The sequence below is a fragment of the Monodelphis domestica genome, chromosome 1, assembly GCF_027887165.1.
Source record: "Monodelphis domestica isolate mMonDom1 chromosome 1, mMonDom1.pri, whole genome shotgun sequence".
NCBI lineage: Eukaryota > Metazoa > Chordata > Mammalia > Didelphimorphia > Didelphidae > Monodelphis > Monodelphis domestica.
Genome location: NC_077227.1, coordinates 511,618,579 through 511,639,401, shown reverse-complemented (window position 1 = coordinate 511,639,401; position 20,823 = coordinate 511,618,579). Strand labels below are relative to the sequence as shown.

General features: G+C 44.1%; 1 protein-coding gene across 3 annotated transcripts in view; it reads right to left on the bottom strand.

Annotated features, from left to right (window-relative positions):
* Positions 1-20,261, bottom strand: part of SCARA5 (scavenger receptor class A member 5) — a 160,495-nt gene extending 140,234 nt beyond the window's left edge. For 2 of the 3 annotated variants that reach the window (XM_016428334.2, XM_056813079.1), the window contains exons 1-2: positions 19,631-20,261; positions 10,787-10,904 (exon numbers count right to left, since the gene is read on the bottom strand). In XM_016428334.2, coding sequence (XP_016283820.1) covers positions 10,787-10,898 — 112 coding nt within the window. In that variant the 5' untranslated portion in view covers positions 10,899-10,904; positions 19,631-20,261. Of the gene's footprint in view, positions 1-10,786; positions 10,905-16,715; positions 16,980-19,630 lie in introns of those variants that run through there. The other variant, XM_056813078.1, reaches the window with a different exon arrangement.
* Positions 20,262-20,823: the final 562 nt, after the last annotated feature.

Genomic DNA, 20,823 nt, shown 5'->3' with positions numbered 1-20,823 from the left:
ATGATACATATTCGAGTACTCCTGTCATGAAAACTCTGCAATACCTTTATCTAATCAGAACAGAGTGATTCTCCTGTCCCTCCTTCTGAGTAACTTGCTCCCAACTTCCCTGCTCTATTCTGTTAAATGTCAGCAAAATATTATGGAAAGAGCACTAAAACCATAGTCTACCTGGATGTCAACGTAGCTCTGTCACTAACTTACCATGTGACCTTGGGCAAGTCATTTCACTTTTTTCTGGGCCTCCATGACTTTCTGGGTAACAATGCTATAATTTAAATCCTGATTGTGATAGGGATACAAAGGTGAACAAGGCATAGCTTAAAAAAAAAAAACCCAATCTTCTAAACCTCAGTTTCTTCATTTTTCAAATGGGCATAATATTTGTATTATCTACCTCCCAGGGCTGTGGTAAAACTCAAGTGAGTGGGTAATTTATTGCTTTATGAGTCTAAGCTATTCTTATTTACATTTAATTGGTCTTCTTACCAAGCAGCACATATAGGATTGACCCTCTCTAGTTATATCCCTATATACACTGAAAATAATTTAAATGGTCTGCTACACAGTTTTAAGAAGATATTTCTCCACAGACATTTTAAAAAAAGGATAGTAGGAATCATCCTGGTAAGAGAAGGTAGACGAACTCAAGAGAGAAGAGAAGTTAACACAAGTGCCAAAAAACATGGACTGATTTTTCTTCTTCAGGTAGAAACCATGACTCCTTGGGAGAATGAAATACAAATGAGGCTTCCAAACTCTTTACCATGGGTGGGTGGGGACTAACAAGGGCATATTATCATGATGATTGAGTGACAAGATAACACATTCAAAGTAAGTTTTTAGCTGAGTTTCAGAAGTCTTGATTCTACCACTTATTCATAGTGTGGACTTGGGAAAGTCTGAACCTTAACCCCTTTATCTGTAAAAAGGAGACAAATATGCTTGAACAAACTACTTCATAGCATTGAACTGAAATGACATGTCAGAGATCTGAAAAGGAGCAGGCAGGATTATCACCAAGTTCCTCTGTTCAAGACCCCAGGGAGATCACAGCACAACCCACCACCTAAGTTACAGGGAGAACATATCTATTCCCAGAGGGAGCATATCCCAAGAACCCCCTGAAACCCTCCGCTATGCTCTTACACAGCTTGAGCTGAAACTTAAAGACAGCACTAGAGTGAAGAATCTAGGACTGTAACTCCAAAGTAAAGGTCAGACGTCAAATGGAAAGACCTGGAACCTAAAGGGCAATGCCAGCATGGGTAATAACAGTTGGACAGGAGGCCTAGAAGGAATGATAGCTTAATGTTCTGTGTGATGCTGAGGTTGTCGCTGAGTCTCCCCTGAGCTGTGTGTACTTTGCCCTCCAAATTTCCTGACCTTGTAGCAAAGTTGAATCATGCACTGAATCCATCTATGTGTATACTGAACTGAATGGACAGAGTGGGTGATCTGGGAACAAGTGAAGAAAAGAATTGACAGGGAATAAGTGAAGTTTGATTGGTGGTAGTAAAGATGCAGGTGAAACAGATGAAATAGACTTTATACCCATTTCTTAATGTTCAACCACCATTTGTCTCCTTGTATTGTTCCTTGAACTCAAAGCCCACCTTTTCCATGATTTCTTCCCAGAGTAGGAAAATAGCAATTGTTCTCTAAAATACAATAATATGAAACATCCATCTATTCACCCCACAACTTTCTTCACATCTGCCTTCAGACATTGCCCTACTTCTCCCCATCTAGACCAGAATCCTCCATTCTAGACTAGAAGCTCTACACCCTGGACCTCGAGAACCCATGCCCTCAGTATCTGGAGAAATTAATTCATTAATCTTTAGAACTCCTGCTAGAGGCTCTACTTTCTGGATTTGAGATTGTGTGTACACAAACTAGCGCCCTACATCTTCTAGATGATTTCAGACTTCAGACCATGTTTTATCTTTCCATACCATTCAGCCATCCACACTGGTCACCTGGCAATCTGCCTGCAAGTAAGTATGTCCCTTACTCTTCCAATCCTCCACTCCCCTCTCCATCTCTTGCTCTGAGCCCAGCAATCAAATTGATAGTGCTTTCCCTCCTAGAAAGAGCATGTCGATTGATGGATCATCTAATGCATCAACCATGCATCATCATCCTTGAACTCTTTAGACCAAAACTCCCTTCCCTGTCCATCAGTCCCCTGTGTAATCTATCTTCTTTGGTAGAATATAAACTCTTTGAGGATAGGCACTGTTTCTCTTTTTAATTTTTATCCCCAGAACTTAGTACACTGCCTGGAACAGTCATAAAGGTGTTTTCATTCATTCATTCATGTCTGTTGTAGAATAGATTAGGAGGCTGGAATGCTGACCTGAGAATCAGGACCTTGGACAGGGGGGAGAAAGAAGAGTGTCCTACAGTCTCAGTCCTAGAGGGGATGATCCCTAAAACAGCAGGCTTCTCACCCCCCAACCCTGCCCCTCCCTATTCACCTTTGATCTCCCTGTGATATATCCCTAATGCAATTTATGGCACAGAGTAGATGGCTAATAAATGCTTGCTGATTGATCGATTGCTATCTCAGCACTGAGATACTTTGTCCTTACTAGAAGCAAACTTCAGCAAGGTCTCAAACATCAGAAAACTGCATTCATATCTCCTCCATTCAGGCAGGAAGATAACAAAAGGAGAGATGCACAATCAATAAAAGGTCGATTGTGGATATATTTTTATACAAAATCCTTGGGAAAAACTAGGCTACAAACAAGACTTAGATTTCCCCGGGCTCTATGGCTCTACCTCCAGGAGGAATCTTGCCCCCTAGTGGTGCTTACAAGCACTCAATTCTCTTCAAGCAAGAGAAAGGGGAGAAAACATTCATTAAAATACAGACTATCCCCAAAACGTTAGTGAGGTTTTAAGCCCCAAGACGAGCAGGCCTCAACAGAATCTTTTTTAACCCTTATCTTATGTCTTAGAATTAATACTGTGTATTGGTTCTATGGCAGAAGAGCAGTAAGGGCTAGGCAATGGGGGTTAAGTGACTTCCCCAGGGTCACACAGCTAGGAAGTGTCTGATATCAGATTTAAACCCAGGACCTTCCGTCTCTAGGCCTGGCTCTCAATCCACTGAGCCACCTCCCTCAATAGAATCTTGAAGACTTAGTGTGAGACATCTCTAAGTTGCTTGAGGCTGCTGCCATATTCCCCATTTTTGGTCCCCTAAATTCTCTCATTCAAAGTTTGCTGGTATTCTAGGAAAGGAGGCAAGTGCAACTGGCACTGATGTCCCTATCCACGATCTAGCAATTGACTGTCAGCCAGTAGGTCTTGGATCTATATGCTTGTAGCTATCTGGAAGGTCCCTCCATTGTGGCAGATCTCAACTCATCTGTAACTTAAAAGAAAAATCTTATAGTGGTGCCTAGATCTCAAAAAGGTTAAGTGACTTGCCCACAGCTAAACAGCTAATAAGTGCCAGAAGTACAATTTGAAAGGACAGTTAGGTAATAGAGTACACAGAGTGGCAGGCCTGGAGTCAGGAGGACCTGGGTTCAAATCTGGTCTCAGACACTTCCTAGCTGTGTGACCCTGGGCAAGTCATTTAGCCTACATTGCCTAGCCCTTGCTGCTCTTCTGTCTTAGAATTGATATAAGACAAAAGGTAAGGATCTTCCTGACCCAAATCAAGCACTCTATATCAACTATGCCATTCTATCTCTTTTAATGTCAGTTTCCATCTCCATAAGAACATCTTCTCCTTCTCTCCAATATGATCTCATTTCCTCAACAACAAGGGGGGAAAGCTTGGACACCCTTACCCTAAGTCTTTTCCCAAATGCTGCCCCAAAGGAGAATTTCAGTCACAGATCTTACTGGCTCAGAGTTCTTCCAGGAGGACCAAGAGAAGTTTATGGATCCTTTCAGCAAATAAAGGCAGACACAAAGGAGAAGGGAAAAGTGGAAAGCAAAAATCAGTAGAAACAGAAAGCAGGAAGGAAGAAAAAGAAGGAAATGCCTGATGGTGAGTGGCTGAGATGTACAGGGACCATAGAACACTGGATTTGAAGTCAGAGGAGTTGGGCTCAAATACTACTTCCATCAATTCCAAAAGACTTGGTTGAGGTCAGTTAGGTGGCTCAGTGGATTCAGAGTCAGGCCCAGAGACAGGAGGTCCTGAGTTGAACTCCGGCCTCAGACACTTCCTAGCTGTGTGACCCTGGGCAAGTCACTTAACATCCATTGCCTAGCCCTTACCAATCTTCTGCCTTGGAACCAATACACAGTATTGATTCCAAGAGAAAGGTAAAGATTTGTTTTGTTTTGTTTTTTAAGCAAAATAACAATGACAAAAAAGAACTGGTGGCATGGAAATGGAGATGTAGTCTTGGAGTCAGGAAGCCTTGGTTCAAAAGTAGTCTTTGATGTGTATTAGCTGTGTGAACCTGGGCTTCTCTGAGAATCAGTTAACTCTTCTGCAAATTGGGAGTGATAGTAAAAGCTATTTCACAGGGTTGTAGTGAGGAGAATATAGTTCTCTGTAATTCTTCAGGCTCCATCTAAATCTGAACTCACTTTATTAGGGTATGACCTTGGACAAGTAATTTCTCCTTCCTGAACCTTGATTTCTTGATGACCAAAATGAAGAGTTTGAACCAAATGACCTCCAAGATCCTTTGCAGGTCTAAATGCAGCTCCTGTTCTTTATTAGTTGCTGACCCATTAATGGTCAGTCAAATAAAAGTGAGAGAACAGAAAAGTGGAGGAAGTGCCCCAATTGACTAGTGGTAGATGTCAGGATTCCTAGCAGAACCATTTGGTTTTATAGAGAAATTTTGGAAGGGGAGGCCAGTCCCCAAGCTCAACAGGCTGTCTCTCTGTAGGCAGCATGCAATTTCAGGGACCATATGCAACTCATTACCACTGCTAGGTTCCCATTTGCAGTCTGGGCTACATGATGTCACGAGCCTAGAGGATGGGGATGGGGCTCAGGGGAAGCAATGACTGCAATATTTTTCTGACACTAACACCTCTCTCTGGCCCTCAGAAAGCAGTGGAGGTGGGAGGGCTACAGAGAGGGAGCTGGGCTCAGCCAGAACACCACCCACGCCCAAGCCTCCTCCTCCTCCCATTGGCGCCAGGCTGGAAGGGTTCACAGCTGTACAGGCACGAAAACAATGGAGAGAAATGAAGAAAAAGGAGGGGGAAAGAGAGAGGAGGAAAGTGGAGAAGCAAAGAGAGAGGAGGGAATAGGGAGCAGGCCCAGATGGCTCCTTCTTTAGATTTTTTTTTCCAAAGGAAAAGACACTTAGGTTTACAGGATGTTAGAACTGGAAGAGTCTTTGGAGGTCATCTAATTCAACCACTTCTCATTTTACAAATGAGGGAACTGAGATACAGAGAGGAGGAAGTGGTTTGTTTAAGGTCATAGGGCTACCTTAGAAACTATCACCCCAACCAGCTCTTCATTTTACAGATGAGAACACTTTAGGACAAAAACTCTCTCACTTGTCTTGGACAGCACTTTGCCCAACATCCTATCCTACCCCCTACCATGTGCTTCATAGACTTATGTTTTTGTTTTTGCCAACAATTATGGTTTTCTGTGCAACATCTGATACATAGTACAGTTTCAGGGTAGCAAAAGGGAAAAGCACTAACCCTGAGTCAAGTCTCATCTCTGACACTTGTGTGACATTGGGCAGATTCAACAAAACCAGCCCCTGGATTATGAGGTCCCCACGCTTCCCCAATATTGAACATCTAAGACCATCTTCTATGTCCACTTTTGGCTAGTACAAATTTCTTATTCTCAGAAAGATTCTGTTGAACCTCCTGTGATCCTCTTCATCAGTCCCTAGCCCTTTCCCCCTCCTTTCTAGCCACACTGACCACATCTCTTTGGGTATCTTCTAGGACAATGATGGTGAATCTATGGCACAGGTGCCAAAGATGGCATGCAGACTGCTCTCTGTGGACTTTTGGCTTCCCTTCCTCCCCACCTCCCTCCCCCAGAGTTTGTTACAAGAAAGGCAGAGGGACTAGGGTAGAGCTGCTCCTCTCCCCCTCTCCACCCTGCTCCTCTAGCCCCACAGTCCAATGGGAGTGCTTTCTCCCATCCTTGTGTGGGCTGGGGGTGATACCCAGCATGTGGAAGAGGCACAGCACTCCATCTCTAAAAGGTTCACCATCACTGTTCTAGGATCTGTTGTCTGGATTTCAATTGGACTTTCTCTGTTACTTTGTACCATTTGGTCTTATCAACCTTTGTTTCCTCATGTATAAAATAAGAGTGTTGGAGTCTCTTCTAGCTCCTATGTTTCTTCCTCAATGTGCTGTAGAGGACCTTCTCTGTGCTATAGGCAGAAGAGAACTGACCTAAATGTTGAAAGGCCTTGGACCAATATCTTTACTTCTCTTGACCTTGGTTTCTTCATCTATAAAGTAAGTGGTTAGATAAGATGACTTCTAATGCCCCCTCAAGCTCTGTAATTTCCATGTGCCCAAAATAGGGGCATATGAGATGGATGACAACTAACAATTACTAATACAGATTTGGGACAGATATCACAAAAATTATATAGGTTTAGTATTGGCAGAGACCTCAGCAGCTGGTTCCTAAAAAAAGAAGCATCCCATTAAAATATTTTAAAAATCAATGACCATTTTTATTAAGGACCTACTATGCACCAGGCTCCACTCAGGGATGTTGGAGATATAAAAACAAAAATGGTGCTAGAGGTTGGGGTGATAAGCAAAGGTCCACTGTGTGAAAGGATGTATTTATGTTTTCTTTGTCAAGGAGAATGATGTTGAGAAAAGTTTTGAAGGGAATGAGGGATTCTAAGAGGTCTGGTGTACCAGTCTAAGAGACTGGTGTACATTCTTGGCATGGAGGACAGCCAGTACAAAGATTCAGAGGTGGGAGCCGGAGGGCCATGTGTGAGAAACATGAAGAAGGCCAGTTTGCCTGGACCATAGAGGGAGGGAAGGGGATGCCAAATATGTGGTCACCTTCAAGGCTGCTTTAAGACCTCAGTGAAAGGAAACCAGCTACCTTCCAAAGCAATCCACGCTTTTTTTGTGTGTGTAACTCTAATTGCAAGAAGTTTTTCCACAGATCAAACCTAAATCTGTTTTCAAAGTTGGCTGTAGGGTTAGAAGTAGCATGGTGCAATGAAAAAAGGATTGGATCTGAAGTCAAAGGACTGGGGTTCAAATCTCAGCTCTGCCCCTCGATGCCTGTGTGACCTTGAGCAAACTACTACAGCTCTAAGCCTCAATTGTCTCCTCTGTAAAATGAGGAGGTTGGACTAGATGACCTCTAAAACTCCTACTGATTCTAGGCAGGGAGGACAGCCATTGATCCTATGATCTCCTGCTTTGAAGATATCCAAGACCGGAGCACCCAAATGGTTTAAATGAGGTAGGAGGAGACAGAAGCATAGTTAAGTGATTTTGAGTTTCACTTGGCCCTGAATGTTGTTCCTGTTGTCCGACTTTGTGATTCTGTGGACCATACTGTCCAGGGAGTTTTCTTGGCAAAGATCCTGGAGTAGTTCACCATTTTCTTTTCCAGTGAATTAAGGCAAACAGAGATTAACTGATTTGTCCAGGGTCACATAGCTAAGAGGGAATGAGGTCAGATTTGAACTCAGATCTTCCCGTTTCTAGGACCAGCATTCCACCCACTGAGCCATGTAGCTGCCTCCTCAGATCTACATAGAGGTCTGCAGTCTACTACCTGGATGGGTAAGGCATAGCAATGGTCCTGCTCTAAAGAGATCTTACCAGAAAACAAAACAACAAAACATTTTCTTATCTATGGTTTTAAAAAAATCCTTATATTACAAGTTCCCCAGAACTCCCATATCCGGTGTATCTGAAATAATCTTTCTCTAGTTTTAGTGGCCCACAGGTTTCACATCCTCAGGAAAATCCCCTTAAGGCTCCTTGTAATAATTTTTATTATTCACTCCTCTATTCTCCTCCATGCTCCATCCTCCCTGACTACATCTCCTTGGCTATGCTTATTGGACCTCCACTGAACTTCTACTTCTACCTAAGAGGGGCTCAAGTCCCCTCCACATCTGATGCCAGACTCACAAACAAGGGAAAAGACTTCCCTTGTAATAGGGAATTCCCAAATGAGGAAAGTTCTTTCCCAATGCAGGCCAGATCTTCTCTGTAAATCAGTCTTAGGAAAGTCATCTAGATAGAAGGTCCTGGGTTCAAATCTGGCCTCAGACACTTCCTAGCTGTGTGATCCTGAGCAAGCCTAGCCCTTGCCATTCTTCTACCTTAGAATCTGTAATAGTAGCAGATGGCAAGGTAAAGGCTTATTTTTTTTTAAGTCTTCTAGAGCTCCAATAGCATAAGTGATTTGGCTTGAGTCATAGTCTATGTCACAGACAGAATTTGAACTCATGTCTTCCTGGTTCAAAGGCCATTACTCCATGACTGACTCTCCAAGAGTGATGTATAATAGATAGGCAAAGTCTCTCTTTTGATAATGGTTTTCTATGTACCTTTATTTATTTTCTTTGTTCTTTATTTTTAATGTGAATTTATTTTCTATGTATTTTGTATTTATTGGATCACCTTATCTGTATATATGCTCTCTCTTTCCGCCTCCTCAGCAGAATAGAAACTTCTGAGAGACAGCTCAGAGTCAAGAACACCTGAGTTCAAATCCACCCATAACACATTCTGACTGTGACCCCAGAAAAAAACCACATCTGAGGCTCCCAGAGGGGGTCATCACATATATTTTTATTATGTGTATTATAATATTACATATATCATTATATGTAATATAAATATATATTTAAACCTTACCTTCTGTCTTAGTATTCATTCTAAGACAGAAGACTGGAAAGGCCTAGGAAATTGGGCTTAAGTGATTTGCCCAGGGTCACACAGCTAGGAAGAGTCTGAGGTCAAACTTGAACCCAGGTCTTCCCTTCTCTAAGTTTGGTGCTATATCCACTGTGCTAGCTCGCTGCCCCAGAGTCATCATATACTACTAGAAGCTGCAGAAAATGTGCTGAATAGGTAGATGCCTGAGTACATGGCTCTGGGCAAGGAGAGTGTTAAGCATTTATATAGCACCTACTATGTGCCAGGCAGGCACTGTGTTGAGTGTTACAAATATCTCATTTGGTCTTCACAACAACCCTTCAAGGTAGGTACTTTTTCACCAATGGGGAAACTGAGGAAACATTAGTTAAGTGACTTGTCCCTGGTCATCGTCATCATCATAGCTAGTCTTTATATAGCACTTACTTTGTACCAGGCACTGTGCTAAGCCCTTTATAGTCATTGATCCTCACAGTAACCCTAAAAGATAGATGCTGTTATTATTCCCATTTTACAGATGAGGAAATGAGGCAAATAGAGGTTAAATGACTTGTCCAGGGTCACACAACAAATAAATAGGATCTGCCTCCTGCCTTAGAAAACTATACATTCGTGGAGGTAGGAAGGCAGTTTGTTTTGGTTATTAGATTTATGATTTCATACGTATGCAGAGTTTCTGGTGAGGAATCCCCTCTATGAGAATTTCTCATACAACCAAGCCAGTCCATCTTTGAGGCTGAGTTCACATTTGAACTCAAGTCTTCCTGATTCCAGGTCCAGCGCTCTATCCACTGAGCCACCAGCTCTCCTGTCTTCCCAAGGTTTTTACCTCAGCTTAATTTCCATACTGCCTCCCAACCAGCAGCCAAGAACAGAGAATTCAGGGGGGATAAACTAAGCTGTAAACAGGAAGCCTTGGAGAAAATTAATTTGGGTGCATTTGTTTCCATATTTATCCTCTCTCCTTGAAATTACACTATGGCAGTGGCCATCATCTGAATATGTGGGGCAGCATGGTGCATGGGAACTATAATCTGAGGTTACTGTTGCAGTCGAGTCATATTCCATTCATGTTGGACTCTTTGTGACCCATCTGGGGTTTTCATGGCAAACACACTGGAGTGGTTTGTCATTTCCTTTTCCAGTTCATTTTCCAGGTGAGGAAACTGAGGCAAGCAGGGTTAAGTGGTTTGTCCATGGTCACATTGCTAGTATGTGTCTGAGGCCAGATTTGAACACGTGAAGATGAGACTTGGTGACTCCAAGCCTGGCACTCTATCCACTGTGCCACCTGGGTTCCATTCCCAGTTTTGCCACGTACTACAAGCGTAACCTCAGGCGAATCACTTAGCTTTTCCCTGTCTTAATTTGGACTAGAAACTAGACTCAATGATTCCGAGGATCACTTCCAGCTCCAAATCTATGATCTTATGAATAATATTATATTCATTAATCCATCCAATTTGGCAAGTGAGGGATCACTGGTGACTTTAGGGACAGTTGTTTCAGTTGAATGATGAGGTTGGAATCCAGATTGCAAGTGGTTGAAGAGTAAGAGGAAAGGAATGGGAACAAGAACAATACAGTTTTTTCTAGAAGTCTGGCTGCCAAAGGGGGAGATAGAGGCTAATAGGTCAAATCTCAGATACCCTATCTACAAAACAGAAAGAATAACACCTGCGCAACCTACCTCATGAGGATTGAACATGAAAACACATGCCAAAAAATGCTTTGAAAAACATAAAGTACTCCAAGCATCAGGGGTCTGATGCCCAGGTTGGTCACATGGTGGCCCAAGAGCAAAGGCAGTGTTAGACCTCAGAGTCACAATAATCTCTGGATTGGAGCTGACCCTGAACCACAAGGGCCCCCTGGGGCTACTCTCTCCAACAGAGATTCTGCCCTTCCCTTGAGGTGATGGAACAGAGATACTCACCATCCTCACACAGGTTCAGTTTGGATAGGCTCCTGCCCTCGAAAGTCTCCTCAAAGATGGAGCCGTTCTCCCGGTCTCCAAAGCTGTGCAAATACATGCCTTTGTTCTCCATTGGGTCCTGCAGACAAAGAAACATGGAAGAAGAGAAAAAGGAGGTATTGGGGGAAAGAGGAAGGGAAGGAGGGAGAGAGAAAGAGGAAGAGAGAGAGAGAGAGAGAGAGAGAGAGAGAGAGAGAGAGAGAGAGAGAGAGAGAGAGAGAGAGAGATTAAAATACTAACAACAAAATAGAAATATACTCCACCCTTATTTCTGCCCACTGAGCCCCTCTTCCATATCAGAGCTTATTCTTCAGGTATAACCATAATTGGCATTCTATAGCCCTTTAAGGCTCACAAATAGACTTATGTACACTATCTCAGTTGATTCTCATGGTGGCACTAAGAAGTAAATAGTCTGAATATCTTGGTCCTCATTTTAAAGATGAGGAAACTGAGATTGAGTTTAAAGGCTAGGTCAACTATGGATTGCATTAAGACAGGCATTAGCTTCCAATTATAAAGAGGTGATACCTTTTCCCTGGCCAGATCTTATCATATTCAGTTCTAGAAACTGGAGTTTAGGAAGAATATCAACAAGATGAAGAGGGTCCTGAGGAGAACATCTAGGTTAGTGAAGGGTCTTGATTCCATGATATATGAGGGTCAATTCACTTCTAGATCCCTCTTTTCCTCTTCTCATATAAAAATCCCTTCATGTAATTTCCTACTAAATTCCTTTACTCCAATGTCTTATAATGTCATGTCCTTTCTCCTTGCCAAGGCCAACCTTATGCCCTTGATTCCATCCACTCTGGGCATCTTTAGAAGATTTCTCCCTCAATCATCACCTCTAGATAATTTTCAACTTCTGTCTCTGAGTTCCTTCCTTACAACTTTCAAACATGCCCAAGTCTCTCCCTTCCTTAAAAAATAAAAATAAAAAACCTTTCTAATTGACACCCCCTCAGCCCCTCAAGATCTAACCTATAGCTCTCTTCCCTTTTTTTCAAACACCTAGAAAAAGCTATATATACTCACTGCCTCCACTTTTACTTCTCAGAGTTTTGCAATCTAATTTCCAGCTAAATCCATCCACTCAACTGAAAGTACTTTCTCCAAATTTCTCCATGCTTTATTTATTGGCAAGTCTGATGTGTTTTCATAAGCATGATCCTACTTCACCTCCTGGATCCATTTGAGCTCTGGTTGACTACTCTCTTCTCATGGATATGCTCACCTAATGTATGACATTATTCTCTCCTGGTTCTCTTACAGGGGTGTCCATTCCTCCTCAAGCTCAAGTGTTGGCTCATGATCCATATGTTTCCTAACTTTGGGTGTTCTCCAAGCTTCTGTCCTAGACCCTCTTTCTACACTGTCTCTCAGTGACCTTAACAAGTCTTATGAATTTAATAATCATCTTTTAGAAGATGACCCATAAATCTACATAAGTAACCCTATCCCTAATTGAGCTTCCATCCCACAAGAACAAATCTGTTTGACATTTCACATTTAATACCAACTTAGTATGGTTAATACTGAACTCATTATCTCCCTCCACTTCCCAAACAACCTCCCTTCCAAATTTTCCCATTTCTCTAAAAGGCACCACTGTTCTCCCAGACTCTCAGGCTCATCACTTTGTTGCTAGCCTTGACTCCTCGTTTTACAATCTAGTCCCAACCTATCTTTCTAACTTCACTGTCTTCCCTTCTTCTGTCTCTGTACTGTCTGTCCCCCATTTCTGGAATACATTCCTTCCTCACCTATGCCTCATAGACATTCCATAGACTTCCTTTAAGACATTGCCCACGTGCCATCTTGTATAGAAAGTTTTTCCTGATCCTCCCAATCAATCTTCTAATGCATTACCTACCCAGTCACTATGTATTTAACTACTTTGCATTTATTATCTTCATATCTATTCTGTATGTTCTTATATATGTCCTTGTTGTTCCCCTAATAGAATGTAAGCTCCATCTGAGTAGAAATTATTTTCGTTCTATTTGTATTCCCCAGAACATGGCACAATACCTGGCACATAGTAGGTGCTTAATAAATGATTGTCAATTAATCAGTTGAGAGAACTGAGTGTGCTTAGTTTGGAAAAGAGAAGACAGTATTAGAGGGATGAGGAGGGAGGGAGGGAATAATAGGTATCTTCAAATACTTCAAATCTTTAAATACAAAGAGGGATAGCTGTTGGATAGTAAGGGTTATAGTGGAAATTTCTTCTAGGTAAGAATTAAATTAGTTGACTGCTAAAGTGTCTTCTGATGCTGAGATTCCATGATTCTGTGATTCTGAACCTGGGTCTCTCTCTCTCTTTTTTTAATTGAAATTTTTTAATTAATTAAGAAAAAAATTTCCATGGTTACATGCTTCATGTTCTTTCCCTCCTCTCCTCCCACCCCCTCTCATAGCCAATGAGCAATTCCAATGGGTTTTACATGTGTCATTGATCAAGACCTATTTCCATATTATTGATATTTGCACTAGGGTGATCATTTAGAGTCTACATCCCCAATCATATCTCCATTGACCATGGGATCAAGAAAATGTTTTTTTTTCTGTGTTTCTCCTCCCATAATTCTTCCTCTGAATGTGGATAGCTTCTTTCTCATGAGTCTGGGTCTCTCTTAACTCCAAGACCAGTAATAACAATAACAGCAGTAGTAGTAATAGTAAGTAGTAGTAGTAGTAGTAGTAGTAATAGTAAGTAGTAGTAGTAGTAGTAGTAGTAGTAGTAGCAGCAGCACCAGCAGCACCAGCAGCCATTAGCATTTATATAGCTCCCATGACCCACTATATACCAGGCGTGTGCTAAGTACCTTACAATTATTATTATCTCTTTTGATCATCACAACAACCCTGAGATATAGAATAGGTGCTATTATTATCTCCATTTTACATGAGGAAACTGAGTCAAATAGGGGTTAAGTGACTTGCCCAGAGTCATGCAGACAGTAAGCATTTGAGGCAAAATTCAAACTCAAGTCTTCCTGACTCCAGGTGCAGTATTCTAGTTACTGCGCCACATAACTGCCACAGTAGTCTCCATTACTTGCTCCCCATTTCTGAATAACAGAATCACAGAACTCTGGAGTTGAAAGGGACCTCAACAGACTACCTACATAAAAGGTATCCTACCATATTACACCAACAAGTGGTCATCCGGGCTCTTCTTGGAGTCTTCAAACCAGAAAAGCCTCTAGAAAAGCTTCCTCATTCTTACCCCATCCCCTAATTTCTTGAGTCTGAGATTAGCCAGGTTCTTAAGCAACATGGACTTTGCTATCCTTGGAATGACTCTTTTCCCACTCTCTAGCACCAGGAGTGGTGCTAGAGTTTACATATCTCAAAGCACACTCTGTCCCATGTTGGGGGCAGAAGGAACAAAACCTCCTCTTCCCCAGGGAGTGAGCTAGGGGCTGGTTCTGGGTCCAATGGAACACAAGAGGAGGGAGAGAGCAGCTGGAGTATGAGCTAAGGATTGTTGGGCAGGGTTTCCTCTCTGCCCTTTCCTGTGCATGTCTTGGGAGGGAGGAAAGCTGGCCAAGAGAGAGTGGGGAATGATACAGGAATTAGAGACTTGAAGCTCTTTGAGCTAGATCGGACCTTAAGATATTCTAGTTCAGCCTTTTGGCAGGCAAGATTTTTTTTTTCACATTAGAAAAAAGTTTCCAGTTATATTTCAGACCAGGACACAGGAAGCAATATCAGCACTCAACTTGCAGAACCAAAAACATCTTTAGTAAAATACTTCATGGTACAAACTTCCTCCCAATGTTGTTTAATCCTTGAAAACCTCACCTCAAAGATTAAAAAATAGATACAGAAATACTAGCTTAGAACTCAAACTCTTCATCTGCTATATCAATTGCCCAGGCAAACTTCTCCCTCTGGGTCTTATTATAAGTCTTCTTCCCTGGCACACCAAGCTTCTTATTCCAGGCAATGCCAATCCTGGGATCCAAGTAGTTGGACTTTGGACATGCCCAGGGCACCCTACTTATTTTCTTCTTTGTCCATGATTTAAATATGCAGCTCCGGGAGCTTCTAACTTGGCCAACAGATTTCTCTTCTTGTCTTTGTTACTCTTGGACTTCACATCCTTTCTAACTTTGGGGTCAGCCTTTGCTTTTTTTAGCTTCTGTTTTCAGGCAAGGTATCAATTTAATACCCATTTAATAGAAGAGACAACCCAATTCCATTCAGGTAAACCAGCCAAAAGGGTACCAGAAATCTGTGGCCCCTCCAATACCTGCACCTCCAGCTCCAACCCAAGGTGCTTCTTGGCACCAGGGTTCAGAGTAGTGAGTCCTGCCATCTTCCCTCCTGATTCCTGCACAGCTTTCCTTCCATAAGCTTATTAGGCAATACAGTTTAGAGATTCGTGACCTTTACCTATCTCATTAAGTGGTAGAGCTGGAAGGTAACTTAGAGATCATCAGTCCAAGTCCCAGACTTTACAGACATGGAAACAAACAAGATTCTGTGGAATGGGGATAATCCAAGGCATCATTCCTTCCCTGAAAGCACTCACGTGTGTCATTCTTTTTTCCTTCAAGGAAAGTAATTTATAGAATCCTCTTGTCCATTTTGGAGCTCAAAGATGCAGACAAAGGACCACCCAATCCCTTTGTAGGTTGATTCTTTTCCCTCTAAGACTGACAACAAATGCTCATGACCTGGATAGCATCTCCCTGAGGCCTGCCTGTAGTTCCTCTTTCTTTGGTCATGTTTTAAGGAGAGAAACTTGAAAGCACTATAGAAGGAAACTGAGGGTGGGAGGAATCAAAGATTCCCTGAAGGAAATAGCATTGTAGTTGTGCTTTAAAGGGTGGGTAGGCAATGGCAAAACCACTCCAGTATCTTTGCCAAGAAAACCCTAAATAGGGTCACGAAGAGTCAGACACGACTGAAACAACTGAACAACAACAATTGGCATTCAGTCAGCAAAGGGGAAGGAGCAAAGGCAAGGTTGAGAGCTGGGATCACACATAGTTACATGTTGTAATCTAGGCTATCCCAAACCATGGGCAGATATCAAGTTTCACTGGAACATAGAAGAGAAAAGCCAAGCCTTTGCACAAGCTGTCCTGAGTGCCTGGGATGTTCTCACACCTCCCTCCATCTCTTGAAATCTCTAGTTCTTTTCAAGGTGCTGCTCTTCATGAGTCCTCTCCTCTCCCAGTGTTAGTGGCTTCCCCGCCATAACCAAATTCTTTTGTATTTCTTTGTTTATGTACCTATTATTTCTCACTAATAGAAGGCAAACTCCTCAAGGACAGGGATGATTCCATTTTGGTTTTGTCTTTGCATTCCTAATGCCCAAGAGACAGCATGGCGTAATGGATACTGAGATGGACTTGGAGCCAGGAAAACCTACTAATGTCTTGTTAAGATGACAAATTGTAGAGGGAAGGTGCTCATCTTCGTCAATAGCAGGGAGTTCCCTCTGCCAGCAAAACCACTGGCATACATACCAATGTTAGCCCTTATCTCCTACACCTCTTCAATATGTTTGCTGGATTGAATTGAACAGAAGGTTCATTTCCTGAAGGTCCAGCATGGCATTCTATACTTCTAGAGGCAGAACCAGAATTCAAAACTGAATGTCCTGAGACCCAGCCTATACTGCTGCCTATCATCCTTTATTTTTTTTTAAGTCCTTACATTCCATCTTAGAATTAATACTATATATTGGCTCCAAAGCAGACAATCGGTAAGGGCTAGGCAATGGGGGTTAAGTGACTTGCCCAGGGTCACACAGCTAGGAAGTGTCTAAGGTCAGATCTGAACCCAGAATCTCCTATCTCCAGGCCTGGCTCTCAATCCTCAGAGCCACCCAGTTGCTCCCACCTGCCACCCTTTAAATATAGCATACCTCTCCCCATAACTATATCCCACGGTCCATCTTGGTCAATGTTCCAGTCTTCTGACCACTTCTTTCAGTCCTGCTTCCATGCATTATCTCTCCCTCCTGTCCCACAAGCTCTGAGTCACCTCCCCCACTCCCAGATTGTCAGAACCAGAGTTCTTGCCGATCAGCAGTTTCTCTCCAAATCCTCCACCCCTTCTCCAGGGAGGGAGGCTTGGTGGGGTCCTGTGCAGTCACATAGCGGTGGAGCTGGAAGGGGCCTCTCCTCTCTTTCATCAGCACTCACACACTCCTCCCCTCTGGCCACTCTCCGCCCTGGAGGTGCAAAGCACAAGGCATGTTTCCCCTTAAACCCAGCCCTGGCCGGTTTCTTTGCCAAGAACAATAGACCCTGACACCCAGGGGGAAGGTCGAGGCCAGATCAGACAGACATGTGGGCATCTCCAAAAGGGAGGAGAGAAAGCTGCCTTCATGGCTTCTCCTGTGTTTACATGCTGAAAACACACAGATCCTCCCACTCCTCCTTTGCCGGGTCCCTGTTTCCCCCTTTCTCCCCTTCTCATCAGAGTTTAGACTGAAGCTGGAACGTGTGCCTTGTTATCTCACCGGCCTCTAAAGCCACCCCTGGCCTTCCCTCCCCCCATAGTCTTTTCCTCATAACTCCCCCTCTCTCCACCTCCCAGCTGTGGTGCAGGAAAGCATCCCAGCCTACGTGTGTGCGTGTGCGTGTGTGTGCGTGTGTGTGCGTGTGTGTGCTGGAGGAGAGAGAAAGAACCTTTGCAGAGCAGAGCAGGGCCAGATGTTAGTGAGATGAGTTTGGCAATGCTGGGCCAATTCTGTTGGAAGTCTGTAACTTGGAAGGAAAGCATCAGAATGTTCTGTCTACTACAAGTTGTCGTTGGGGTATTTTGGACCCTGAAATCATCGGTCCCTTCCAGATGACCAGGCCAAAGAGCTGTTCTTGAGGATGGATCAACAAGCAGCAGCGCCATATTAACAACAGCGATAAGGATGATGAGAATGATACTACACTGATGCTCCCCAACACACACACACACACACACACACACACACACACACACACACATGCACACACATACACATGCACACACACGCGCACACACATACACACGCACAAGCACACACACGCGCACACACGCACACCCCTCTCACCATTCCACAGGCACTTTCTCAGCAGGCAGGGCTTTGGCAACTGTCCAGTTCTGGGAGCACAAGTTCACCACCTCTTTGGATGTCCCTGGAATGTGCCAAAGACAGCTAATAGGGAGGCAAGCACGCAGGGGCAGTACAGCACCTTGGACAAGTCTCTCAGGCTCTCTGGGTCTCAGTTTCCTCCTCTGTTCCATGACCTGTAAGCTCCCTCCTATTCTAAATCTATGCTTGTTAAGTGGGATTGTCCTGTGCTGGCCTCGCCTGACCTCTCCACAAGTGGGGGAAATGCTAGGAGAAAGAAGTAGGCATGGAAGGCTTTAGAAGGAGGGGAGCCCACCCTGGAGATTTCAAAGCTGAATGAGTAACAGATTAAAGAGGGGAAACAGATCCATCCACGTTAGGGAACTTTTGTAAACATGATCACGGGCTGCTCAGCACTAGCAAAATTCAGCCTGAGACATTTCAAAAGCTAACCTAGATGCCAGAAGTGAACCTCCAAATCTCCTCACAACCAAGCAAAATCAGTCTGGGCAAAAGGTTTTCTGTTGGCCTCCTCAGTATTTCAACCACCTATAGTAGAAACCAGCTTCCACCCAAGGTAACCATATGGCTCTATTCAACAAAAACTAGAGACAGAAGTTTATTGCCCAGACATAGGTAGAGTCCAGATTGAATCAAAATCCTCTCTGACAGCTCACCGCCTGGCCTCAGTGTCCCTGGCTGTAAAATGAGGAAGGTTGGACCAGAAGATTCCTATGGTCTGTTCTGGCTCTAAATCTACTGTTCTCATATTAGGACTTAATTCTCAGCCCCGTCCTCCTAGTGCTAGTGAGAACGGCTCCTACTCCCCATGGGGACTGGGGAGCAGCAGGCCTTGCTCCTCTCTTAGGGGCTTCTCTCTGGTCCAGGATTTTGCTCAGGTCCCTTCTCCTTGGATCTCCTCCCTTTAGACTAATCAGACACAAAGCAAGCAATCAAGAATGATGATTTCCCCTGGAGGGAGCATCATAAGCAAATGGAATTTCTTTGCTCCCTACCTTTAATATCACTCAGCAGACCCTGGAATAGTAACTCAAAGTTTGGATCGTTGGATGGGGTATCCCCAAGTTCTGGCCCAATACAGGAAGCAACGTGGTATAGTAACAGCAATCCTTGTAGACTTTGCCCTCAGAGGACCTAGCTTCAAACCCTCTTTCTCATGCCTACTATTTGTGGAACCTTGGCAAGTCACTTAACTACCCTGGGCCTCAGTTTCCTTATCTTTAAAACAAAGTCAAAACCATCCAGATTGCCCCTGAGGTCCCTTCTAGCTTCCAATCCGTGGTGCTATAATCCTATAGTCCTCTCATGTGCACCGGTGCACATACATGTAGCGTGTGCATTCAGAGTCACATGTTTAACCCCAGGTCATCCCAAGCCATGAGCAGGCTCTCAGGAGAGCCCATCAGCCTCTCACCCAGGCTGCCCAATGCAAACACTGTCCTCCCACACCCAGGCGGGTCCCGCTGCTCCTCAGTCCCAAGGATTAACCACAAGCCACTCTTGGCCTGGGTGGTCACTGCAGGGGCAAGGGAGAAGGTAGAGGTGCTGCCATCAATCCCTGCATTCCAAGGAACAGCCACCATCCAGTGGTCTTGCTTCCGTGTCCCTCACTCCAGCTAAGGAATGGGCACTGCCAGATTTCCTAAGTAGCTCCTCTCCCCTTCAGAACAGAACAGCGCAGCTGCCTTGGGCAGCCTCAGACTTACCTGTGGCTGGCTGTCTTCCGCAGGCCGAAGTGGTCGCCTTAGTTTGCAGAGTAAGCCATGGCAGGAACACAACTAGCTGTTGTCGCAGCAATGAGGAGAGTGCAAGTCAGGGACTGCTTACATAGGCTCTTCTTCCAAGGCAGCCAGCTCAGTAGGGACCACAGAAAGATCCAGCAGAGGCAGAGATCCAATGGACCCTCTCTCTAGAGCTCCTGGCCTTGCCTTCCTTGCACAGACCTGCAAAATAAGGCTCCTTGTTTGAGGCGAGCCAAGTCAATAGGGGAGCCCCAGCATTCTCCAAAAACTGTGGGAGCTGTTGGAGGACAACCCTGGGCAAAGCCTGTGGCTGGGGGATCTGTCAGCGCTTCCTGGCGTCCTCAGCCACTTTCAAGTCAGGAGCAGAGCTCAGAAGATGCTTTGTGGAGACACCCAGCAACTCTACTGGGTCCTGAGATGGGAACGGTGGCTGGAAGGCTTCAGAAAGTTTTGGAGGAGTAGCTACTACTTCAGAGGCCGGGGAATGTGCCCCCTCTTGTGTCCAAGGAGAAGCGCTGCAGCCTCAAGCTAGGATGCACTCAGGGAGAATACAAACGAATGAGCCAGGGATGGTTTGACGACTGGAAGGCAGATATTCCGCTGAGCTGTAACTAGCAACTGTTGCACTTGGGGTGAGAACAAAGTCAGTTGGGAGGGAGGGAGCTAGACCTTGGGAAGATAGTTTGAATAGGCTCATAGATCTAGAGAAGGATCTTTCTGGGAAGAGTCCTCAGAATCATTCATTTTACAGAAGAAGAATCTGAGGCCCGAGGGGGCCAAGTGACTTGCTCAGTCACACAAGGCAATGTGAGGAGTGGGATTGTAACCCAAGTGCTCTGACTCCAGAACCAAAGCTCCTTCCGCCGCCCCACTATCACCGACCTTGGGGCCAAAGGCATTGTGAGGTGTAGAAAGAAAGCACCTTGACCCACTACCCTAGCGAAGACACAGAGGTTGGGATACTTCAAAGCCCCAAGCAATGGGCAAGAGAGCAAAGGAGGGCCAAAATGGGGAGGAGATAAACAACCAAGAAGCAGTATTCAGTTATAGACTAGCCCAACCACTCTATAGAACAGAGCAATAAAACTGTGCATAAAGGATTGGAAACCAAAGGGATGCCCACCAATTGGGGAATTGGTAAACAAGTTGTGGTATTA